The sequence below is a fragment of the Lepidochelys olivacea genome (assembly GCF_965140295.1).
Source record: "Lepidochelys olivacea isolate rLepOli2 genome assembly, chromosome: 10".
Lineage (NCBI taxonomy): Eukaryota > Metazoa > Chordata > Testudines > Cheloniidae > Lepidochelys > Lepidochelys olivacea.
In genome coordinates, this window is record NC_140420.1 from 82,115,768 (window position 1) to 82,127,374 (window position 11,607).

Sequence of the window (11,607 nt, forward strand, 5' to 3'; positions counted from 1 at the left end):
ATTCCCCTCTTTGCGCATACGTGGTGCTCAGTGTGCTGTCAGTCTTGGATGTTAAATGTAGAATGTATTTAGAAGATCACTGCAGTTAGTCACTTTGCAGTACTGCTGACTTTTAGGCTGAAAAGCTAAGTGAAACTGCAGTACAAAACCAAGCAAGACAAGTTCTGGAGCATCTCAACTGCAAAATATGTAGGCTCCATGCAGATCTGGAATATGTCTAGCTGCTGTATATTTCAGCCACAAATGATGAATTTAATCAAAGTGTCAAGTGTCATTTACCTACAATCTTGGCTTTCTGCATTATGCCATTTAGAGCTGTCGCCGTGCAATGTGGTGCCAAGAGCCCTAATGTGGTTGGGGAAATAGACTTGCTAGCATCTGGCAGACAGGTTTCAGGGGAGAAATAACTGTGTGTGGGGGAGAGGATGGATATCAAAGTAAAACCGTTTGAAAAGGTTTTAGGTTTCAAATGCAAACTAATAGAATGATGCAAGACGATAAGTAGTTCTTATCACCTAGATGGAATGAAGAAGAGCTCATGTTATATTTTTACCTTGTCTCTTTTTTACAAGGTAATATGTTGCCTTGTGTCCTGTGACCTGGACAATTAATCATGTCATCTTAAATTAACAGCTACAAGTAAAGCTTTTACAGCAGATTTCATCTTCTGATCCCAATACATGCACCCTTAACTGAGAACACTTATTAATACTAAGTGAGCTAGCTTCCAGCAGTTGAGATAATACAGAGTACTTAAATATTTCCCTTGATGCTTTTACTCTTCAGGCAGAAGTAGTCCATCAAGTTACTTTCAGGAACACTTACTATTAGTAACATGAAGCACTGATAATCTATGAAAGTGTATCTTCTTTAATTTAGTTTAATCTTTTCATTACACCAGGTTCCAGGGATAGCTAGCTTCCAAGTTGGACATTTGCAAGGGACAAAAATGGTGCAAATGCCACTGTATTTTTCACTTTTAACTTTCTTCACTTTGTGCCATTCAAAGGTTTGAAGGGCTGGAATCCTGTTTCCTACCGGGGGTTCAAAACACTTTCCATTTTAAGGTTCAGCTTTGAGACTTAGGTGGAAGACCAGTAAATCATGTTTGTTAAACTCCAGCAAGTTTTGGAAAAAGTATTTTATCCATGCTTCATGCTGTGTGCGCATTTCCTTTCATGTTACCATTTATCCAGATATTGGCATATAAATTAGAACCTCTTTCCATATACTAAGGCTCCTCTTGCCTTCCCCATTCAGTCAGTGATGTGACATGTTTATCAGTTATGGCTGTGATAATGAGGGTGTCCTCACTGAATGGACATTAGTGAGTGCTTTGGGCAGAAGGAAACTGATTACAAGGTGGGGGGAGCTCTTTTTAAGCACATCATGGCGGTTGGTCATGACAGAGAATGTTAGAAAATGTGTATTGATGAATGAGGTTTCAAGAGCACTACATTACGCAGTGAGCTTCAGTTATACAAATTACCAGGTTGTAGCAGGTCTCTGGGGGCCCAACTGTTAGCAGATGTTGGAGCTCTGCACAGATGTGCCGGTTAATTCTTATTGACTGATTTTGGTAGATGTGACTTTTTAATTCCACTTCGAATATAAAGGGGGAAGTGGCTTTCTCCTCAGAGGCAACTAGGGTCTGGGACAAGGATGCCCTTGCAGAGAAACCCTAACTCAGGGGACAAAGGTTTAGGTTGCCATGTTTTTTATTTATATGTTGAGCTAAACCTGAAGAAGAGAAGTTTAGATCAGAGAGTATGTGTAAATTCTGCAAAGAGCAGGGTGGGGGAAATCTCTGATTACACAGACATTATTTCAGGATGTATTTGTAATAGCTTTATAGTTTGGGAGCTGTAACAGTTTAGATTTGCAAGTATTGAGTAAAATTGCAGGTTCAACATGAAAAAATGCTAGTAAAATTCTACTAATGTTGTTTTACATTTAATTTGCAAAGATTTATGTGGTATTAGAGGGATTTCATGGTCTCCAGAATGGAAGGAAAAAATCCATAAAAATGTTTGTGTATTAAAGTCTTGTATTCCAATAAGCAAGTAAACGCCCGGGTGTGGTAGAACATGGTGAGAACTTCACTTTGCCTTCTGCATCTGGTCGGTTTTGATATCAGTTTTTAGTATTTGCAGACCTTGGTAAAAAGGAGAGTAATTTGTCTGTGCCTGAGAACTAATGGTGAAAGCTACTTCTGGTAAATGGCATTTATTTATGTAAAACTGTGGGGGGAGAGAAGGGGAGACAGAATTCTAAACTCTATTTTAAATGTTCTAACAATTATTTGTGTTTTTCCTATATTACAGGTGTGCCATTATCCACACAGTGGGGACCTCAAGGCTATTTCTACCCAATCCAGATTGCACAATATGGGCTAAGTCATTATAGTAAAAATCTGACTGAGAGACCACCTCACATAGAGGTGTATGAAACAGCAGAAGACAAAGACAAAAGCAGCAGAGCCGTTGATTGGACTGTACCAAAAGGCTGTTCTGTTTCAACCGTACCTGATAAGTTCAGGTTCACTAATGTTAAACAGTTTGTCGTTCCAGGTGTGTTGTTGTAACTACATCGCAGATAAGCCATTTGTGTCAATTTTGTGCAGATGTTACCACAGGAGTCTTTTATTAAATACATATGTATATAACCTTGTTGACTTTTCATCTTTGAAATCTCACCTGAAAACCTGTCTTCTCCTTTGTCTGTCTCTTATTTTCCTTCTGTCTTATCTCTCAACTTTGTAACTATAAAGTGAACAGAAGCTGTATTATAGAAGAGATTTTACCACACAGATAAAGAACAGAAAAGCTCCAGATGAAATTCTGCAGCCTTTAGTTGCCATGCCTATCACAGAACTAGGAGGAAGCAAATAACCTGGGAACCAGTCTGTAGAATAAGAAATGGGAGTAAAATAAATTCCACAGTCTTAGTGCTAACGAATTACTGATAGGGTGAACCTGCAATATCCTCTTTACAGGCTAAACTGCGTGGACTCCATCAGTGTTTCCATTATCAATCCCTGTGTTCTAAGATTTTTCATTAGAATGTAAATGTTGCGCTGAAACTCAGCATACAAGTTTTACGATATTTAGTTTGTCAATTCAGGCCTTCCTAAGTCTAAGGAAAGAGGAGAAGCTGGACTACATGTGGCTTCCGGCTTTTTTAAATGTTCTATTTCTCTGTAACAGTACTGCAGATTCATGCAGCAAGGGTTAATCCATAAGGTGGGTTTAGCATGTCTTGTACATGTATTAAAATAACCAACGTGTTCAAAACCGTCCTGAACTGAAAGATGTACTACTGTTTAATGGAGGAAATCAAGAATGTCTAATTCTGTAACCTGCCATCTGTTTCATTATGCATGAGCTTTCATGCACAGGATGGCTCTGGAATCGGGCCCAAGGTGTTCAGGTATTCTTAAGGGATCTAGCACAATTGCTTTATGCACCTTTGCTGGTAGAATCTGACCCTAAAACTCCAAAGTAGCTGATGATTGGAGGGTCATCTCAGCATAGGAGGATCCTCCAGTGGTGTAGTGGCTTCCTGCTGCCAGTGTAAGGGAGTATGGCTGGGAAAAAGCTATAACGAGGGCTTCCCTGTGCCCTGCTGAGTCCCAGCTACCATGTAAGTCCCTTGGGGGTGTCTGAGGTAATGTCAAATAGCCTTCAGGCTGCTCTAAGTGACACCCAGCTACAACTAGCCTAGGTGGGGAGCGAAAGGTTACCTTCCCAGCTGCACTGTCTGCTTGGCAGTTGTAGTCAATGTTTGAGCCTTTGTTCTTACTGAGCCCCTCTGAGTTTTCCCAGTCTGTATGTATATACCTGTTAAGACACTATGTGCCTATGGCTCCTTTCTCCACTCAGTGTTCTAAAATATACTTTTACTTCCTCTGAGTTGTCATATACTGTTTCATACGTAACAAAACAAATCATCAATACAACAGAGTGCATTATTTTATGCAACATTTTCCCCTTGTACTAAGCCTCATTAGTAAGGACTGAATGTATTTTTCTCCCTAATCAATACCCATTAGAATTAATGAGTCCATTACTTAAAAAGACAATGAAGTAATTTTAGTCAGCACCTTAGGCCTGGGTCTCTAAGGAAAAAGTTGTTAGAACACTCTTGTGTCTTTGTAGTACATAAATATAAGGAAGAGGAAAGGTTATAAGATCTCTTATGTATTCTCCCCTCATCCTTTATTGATGGCAGAGTAATCTTCAGACCTTGAAGGCCACAGTACGAATCCACTCATCTTAGATGGCCTTAAGTAATGGATTTATAGGTGCTTAATGCAGTACAAGTAATGGGCAACCTTTAGGGGTTTTTTGTTTTTTTATTTGGTTCTGAACTTTTTGCCCCTCTTCCCATAGTGTTTTGTATGGTAGAAAGCAAAAGGAATAAGTAGAAATGATAGATGGGGACAGTCAACTTTTTAACATTTTTTATAAAGAATTAATTTTACATAATTTTGTTGGTGGTGTGTGTTAGTCATTCACAGAAAAGAACACTAGTGAAACAAAGCACTGTTATTTCTCTACTCCAAAGGCAGACGCTGAACTTCAGAGCTTAAAGGAAATAAAGCTTTATTTTAAAAAACATAAAATTCCGTCATAAAGGCGATACGATAGAACTGACATTGTACAGTGCAGCATATGAAACTACAGTCTTGATGCAAAGCATAATGGATTAGTTTGGTAGATGGGGAAAGCCTTGTATTCTTGAGGGAATGTGGGTCATAACTCAGTTGTTGTTCCTAGAATTATTTATGGGGTATTTCACACATCAAGGAGCACAAGCACAGAAACAATCACCTTTCACACATGAGAATTTTATTCCATTAAAAACGTTAATTTAAATGACTGTCTTTAAATGTTTATCATACCTCTGTGCTTTCAAAACTACAAGATCTGTACAGTCTTACAAACTAATTAGCTGATTGATCATCTACTACAGTTTTGGGGGGATTTGGTTTTATACTTAAAAGCTAATGTGTGAGGAAACAGGGTTTCTTTATGGTGTGTTGCTTTGGAACCTTATTTAATTGTTGACATACGTTTTAAAAAAAAAAAAAGTAAAACCAGACAGCTGAGTTTTGCCCTTGTAGAGGTTAATAAATTAAAATGTAAACTTGCTTTGTGTTCATTTTTCCACTTAATTAATCAGTTCCCTGCTCTTGCAACTGTCAAGCAGGCAAAACCTCAGCTAATGGATTTTAATTTTGGTCCCAATGGATCTCTAACTACCTGTTTCTTTCTCAGTTTTCTCCAAGCTGTTTTGCTTAATGTGGCTCTAGTCTGAAGTGTGACTAAAAATGGCAAAGATCGGGCTCCATGTTTTTTCCCCCTCAATTTCCGTTTCAAATATTTTCAGTTTGCAACTAGAAAGAGTTCTTTTCTAATAAGCTCAGTAGAATCTGTGTAAATCAAGTTGGGTTCTTTCCTTCTGGTGCATCACCAGTAACAGATGTACTGCAGGCCCAATTAGGTCCTCAATTATGCTTGTGCAACACCCATTGCCTTCAGTAGATTTGCACAGTTAGCTGGTGGGCCCTGCGGTGGAACTTGGTAAACATCTAAGCTGATGACAGTAGAATCTGCCGTGGGGAGTTTTACCTTTTATTTTAGCTATACAAGCAGGGGTACTGGAACAGTTTGGATAGTGGGGGTGCTGAGAAGCATTGAATCAAACTGTAAACCCTGTATAGGATGGAAACCACTTCAAGCCAGGGGGTGTGACAGTACCCCTAGTTTCAGCAACTATGTATACAGTTTTCTGACTGGGGAACTGAAGAGAAGTGGGCAGTTAATAATAATCTGTTGGCACAAATCATGTCAACTGCTTTATGTGACAAGTTCCAGAATATGTAATGCCAAATTAGTGTCAGACACCCAATCTGCACACACAAAATCGGATTTTTATTGAAAGATGACTTACAATGTAAAGTGACTCTTTCTTCTGCTTTTCTTTCTTTGAATCATAACCGGCTGGAACAAATTGCCCACACTGTGTTACTAGAATGCCAGACCTGATTAGGGTAAGATTTATTGTAGCTAGAGGGGTTTATATTTTTTGAATTGTGTTGGTTGGTTAGTTCATATTGCGGTCTACTATGGATAGCTTAATACTACCAAACATATTTCAGGTTCTCAGTGATGCAGTCCATCTACCTCTTTTCATCTCACCCTCTCTCTGTCTCCTCTTATGCCAGCTGTCCTTTGCCTGAAGAGTCTATTTTGGCATCTGCGTTACATCCGGGGTATTGACCAGCTAGCATAGGATCCTGAAGAAGCCATTTGGCCAATACCTTGGCACTGCTCCTAGACCGAATGCAGCAATGCACTAATGTAGAATAGAGGAGGGAAATTTTCCCTTATGGTACGGGAAGTCATCCTTGACCCATTAATTGATGCTGTGTTCTTAATTTAGTAATAAGCAATAATGAACTGACACACACAATGGAAACACAGATTTTAGGTTAAGTGCCCTTGAATTATTTCAGATTTTTATCTGGCAAACCTAATTGCATGGTGTAACTTCCTTCTAAATGTTCTATTAATATACATCCTGGCGGATCATTTTTTACCCCTAACCACTTTCATTTGTGTTTTGTGTTTTTTCCAGAAAATACCGAAGGGGCGTCTCTGCAGCTTGGGAACTCAAGAGATTTTATTATTTCTTTTGACCTCAAATTCATCACAAATGGGAGCATATCTGTGGTTCTAGAAACAACTGAGAAGAACCAGCTCTTCACCATACACTATGTCTCGAACACTCAGCTGATTGCTTTTAAAGACCGAGATATTTACTATGGCATTGGACCTAGGACCATTTGGAGCACAGTCACAAGAGATCTGGTAACTGACTTAAGGAAAGGAGTGGGTCTCTCCAACACAAAAGCTGTGAAGCAGACAAAAATAATGCCTAAAAAAGTGATTAGGTTGATCACGAAGGGAAAAGGCTTTATTGATAACGTCACTATATCGACAACTGCCCACATGGCAGCTTTTTTTGCTGCGAGCGATTGGCTAGTGAGGAACCAGGATGAAAAAGGTGGCTGGCCAATTATGGTGACACGGAAGTTAGGGGAAGGGTTTAAATCTTTAGACCCTGGCTGGTACTCTGCTATGGCACAAGGGCAGGCCATTTCAACGTTAGTCAGGGCTTATCTGTTAACAAAAGACCACACATTCCTCAACTCAGCTTTACAGGCAACAGCACCTTACAAGCTCCCGTCAGAGCAGCATGGAGTGAGAGCTGTCTTTATGAACAAACATGACTGGTATGAAGAGTACCCAACCTCTCCTAGCTCATTTGTTTTAAACGGTTTCATGTACTCTCTGATTGGACTGTATGACTTAAAAGAAACTGCAGGTGAGAAGCTAGGGAAAGAGGCAAAGTCTCTCTATGATCGAGGCATGGAGTCCCTGAAAGCCATGCTTCCACTCTATGATACAGGCTCAGGAACGATCTATGACCTCCGTCATTTCATGCTCAGCTCTGCTCCCAACTTGGCCCGGTGGGACTATCACACCACCCACATAAACCAACTCCAGCTATTAAGCACGATCGACGAGTCCCCAATTTTCAAAGAATTCGTCAAGAGATGGAAGAGCTACCTTAAAGGTGGCAGGGCAAAGCACAACTAGAGCTCACAACCAAAACCCCGTTTCAGCTATCTGCTGTTGACGGGAATTATTGGACTCATTAAAGCTAAACAAAGGTACATTTTAAAAGGTTGCATACTAAGTTTTTTGTGGACTATTTCAAAGTGGTCCTCAAAACTGATCTTCAGAAAGTAATTGCATTCCAGCGTGAGAATACTTCTATCTGGGTGGTAGAATCTGAGGCAGGGGTCCAGTCAAAGGATGGAATAAAAGCTGGTACTTTAACGTGTTTACCTGCCCATATAGTGTTCCATAGCGAAATTATTCGCACTGGACAAAATCCATTTGTACTCCTGGGTTTGTGGGGGAAGTTTTTTATTTTTCCTTTTTGTAGGAAAAAGATGATTTACAGAAGCCATACAGGTCTCTAAAGTCCAGCACTTGCCTGAAAAGTTAGTATGTGGCCTCTTTTAAAATGGAATTATCTGTATATATGTTGGAAACAGAATTACAGATCATGTGATGTAATGCAGTAAATGTGTATTTACTTGTAACCTGGGTAGTCGACAGTGTGTCTTTTTAAAAGTGTTTCTTTAATACAAATTCTTTTCTTGGGGAGAGAAAAATACACAAAATTTGTTTTAAATTCTATATATTGAGGAATATGTTGAACATACGGTTTCTTTAAAGATGTGTAAATGGAAAACACACACAGCCAGCATTCAGGCTTCTTAAATTATGTAAGCACAACTCAAAGTGGGATTAGTTGACTGCACAAAAACTGCAAGCATGCCATTTAAATTTGAATTTACAGTCGTATTTGAGGCTTGCTAATCAACATTTCCCCCCCATGTAGTTGGAATCTCTTGTTGTGGAATCTGATGTTTTGTACTGTATTTTCACCCACACTTGAGAGGTTTCTGTATCAATATTTTTTCTAGCAATTTAATTTTTAAACTGTTTTTAAAAAGTGGATCAAGCATTTTAAATGTTAATTACAATCTAGGTCTCTACACTTAGTTATACCCACAATATTGGCTTAATTTTTTATATTGATTCTCAGTTGCTCTGACAACTGAGTACTTGTGCAATAACTGAATGTGTTGAATCCATGCATTCAGTGACATACATTATTGTTCAGAATTAACCTGAAATTTCCTTTTATATTTATAAAGTCTTTTCAGTAGCCATTACAGTCTTTCATGTCAACATGTGTAGTGCCCGATCAGATTCACGGCCGTGAAAAACCCATCGTGGACCATGAAATCTGATCTCCCCCATGAAATCTGGCTATTGTAAGGGAGGGGCAGGGCTGGGGGTGTCCCAGCCACAGGGCCTCCTACCATGGGCCGGGCTCCAGCTGCTAGTCCCAGCCCAGGCTGGAGAGGGATGGGACTACTTCTTCCACAGCAGAGGCTGCTCCTAGAGCTGGGTCAGACCCACCTCCGGGAACCTCTCGCGGCTGCAGGAAGCACTGCAGCTGCTTGCTGCGATAGCCCCCCGACCTAGGCAGAGAGGCTGCAGCCCTAGCTGTCAGCCCCCGATCCTGGTGGAGAGGCTGCAGGAAAGCCTGGACACATGGTAACCCACCTCCCCATACCTTGCAACATTTGCTTCTGCGCTGCTGGTGGCCGCGGTGCTGGCTTTAGAGCTTGGCATCCAGTCAGCAGCCGCTGCTCTCCAGCTGCCCAGTTCTGCCAGCAGCAGCGCGGAAGTGAGGGTGGTAATCCCGCTGCCCCGTTTTGGGTCAGGTCCCCCACAGTTACAACAAACTGTAAAATTTCAGATGGAATCATATGAAAGTGTGAAATTTACTATTTTTAAAATCCTATGAAAGTGGAATTGACTAAAATGATCCATGCATTTGGTAGGCCTCTAAACATGTGTTTTGCCTCTTTGTAGTTCGGAGAGAGTAAACAAACCAACTCATGTCATTGGACCAATACTATTTTTAGGGTAGTGTGCATCACTAATATCTGCTAATATTTTGGTCAGTACAGATTATGAATCCCAGATCTTGTAAGTTGTAGACACATTCCAGTATGGTAAAGTATACGCACTAGTAACAGATTTTTATTTTTTTTTCCGCTTGGTCCTGTTGTATGTTACTTATTTCTTGTGTGATTTTAAAAAAAAAATACCAAGGAGAGTTTGAGTGGGGAGAGATGTTTGTATCGGGGACAAAATAAATTCAAACCACTGAAAGGAGAGATGTGGCAGATCACAGTAAGACTTTAAAGCCTTTTCTGTTTTGCTCACCAATGTATGAAACAGGTTTGTAGCTCTTTTGATCTTTGCAAACACACATGATCGTATTGATTCCTACAAAAAGTAGATGTCACAGCAGAACTATTTTGAACCCTAAAATCTTTATCAATACCAAAGTGTTCAGAGAGGAGATTTTCCTCAGATTACAAAAAAGGGGGAAAAAAACTACTTCTGCGATGGCTGATCACTATCTGAGAGTGAAAGAGAGATCTTTCTGGTGTGTTTCCTCAACATTATACCCATTTTAGGTTTGGAGAATCAAATGAGAAGGTTTGGGTACTGCTTCTGTGACAAATATCAGTGCCTTAACAATGTGAACACCTTTTCCAACTGAATTAGGAAAAGAGTGTTAAAAACAAATAGTGGCATTGGTCTTTCCATGTTTCATACCTCACATTGGAGTCCATCCGGCAGCAGACAAATAGATTTGTTAAGAAACATAGGTTAGTCATTTCAGCTGAGAAACTGATGTTGTACCATTCTATTTTTAACGCAGTCTCCATTGCATTTTTGTTGTTTGAGTGCATATGCATGTAAATTAAGCAATCAACCAGGAGTGCTTATGGAACCTAACGCATGGATTCCTCTTCGTTTTTAAAAAAAGAAGTGCGCTGTCTGAGAGCATTAATAGACACCAGTGCCGGTAATTTCATTTATTTGACTTCACTATATAATAATCCCTTTTGTACCTCTGTTTTTAAACTGACAGAAGGTCTCCGATGCTAAGATCTGTTTAACCCATTCGCTAGGATTACTGTACGTGTCGGTTTCATTAGAGAAACACAGTGCATGTGGGTATGTGCAAACCAGAGACACAAGCACAACTGTACAAGCGTTTTTCTCGGCCATTGTGTGAGACACTCACTGAAAGCTGCTCTTGTCACTCACTTTGTAATTGTACTTTATTCTTTTCTACATTTTACATGGGGGGTACACACCATGTGTTAAATATGCAATAAATTGTTTACAGGGTGCCCTTCTAAAGGGTAGTCCTTTGTAAAGCTGTATAAACTTTGCAGGTTAAGCACAATGTGCACATGTTAGTTTTATATACAGCAGGACAGGATTTTTTGCAGAGGGAAAGAGGTCCTATTATGTTTATATACCAAGTAAATGGATCAACATTTGTGCTTAATGTAAAGCTGCTTTATAAAATTGTAAAATAAAAATTTTTATCTTAAGACATGGTTTTGGGTGTTACATTTTAATTGGCATATATATATATCAATCAATCACCTGCATGAGAAAATGTAATTGCTTGATTGCACATAAGTAAAAACAAACCCATTATGTGGTTAACAGTCTTCCTAATGGTTTGATAAATGTCCCCTTTCGGGATACCGTATCCTCGAAGCAATGACCCTCTATGGCAGGACTGGGCAAACTTTTTGGCCTAAGGGCCACATCTGGGTATGAAAATTGTCTGACATGAAATTGGGGGTTGGGGTGCAGGCTCCGGCTATGGGTGCGGGCTCTAGGATGGGGCAAGAAATAAGGAGTTCAGGGTGTGGGGGGGGGGATCAGGGCTGGGGCAGGGGATTGGGGCACAGGACAAGGTCAGGGGTTCAGGCTCCGGGGAGCGCTTACCTCAAGCAGCTCCCAGAAGCAGCAGCTTGTCCCTTCTCCGGCTCCTATGCAGAGGCATGGCACCAGCTCTGCGTGCTGCCCTGTCTGCAGGTGCTGCCCCTGCAGCTCCCATTGGCCACGGTTCCTG

General features: G+C 40.3%; 1 protein-coding gene across 4 annotated transcripts in view; it reads left to right on the forward strand.

Annotated features, from left to right (window-relative positions):
* Positions 1-11,076, forward strand: part of GLCE (glucuronic acid epimerase) — a 111,033-nt gene extending 99,957 nt beyond the window's left edge. For all 4 annotated transcript variants that reach the window (XM_084640821.1, XM_084640820.1, XM_084640822.1 and 1 more), the window contains 2 exons: positions 2,325-2,570; positions 6,643-11,076. In XM_084640821.1, the coding sequence (XP_084496947.1) occupies positions 2,325-2,570; positions 6,643-7,667 (1,271 nt within the window). In that variant the 3' untranslated portion in view covers positions 7,668-11,076. The remainder of the gene's footprint in view (positions 1-2,324; positions 2,571-6,642) is intronic.
* The last annotated feature ends 531 nt before the right edge of the window (positions 11,077-11,607 follow it).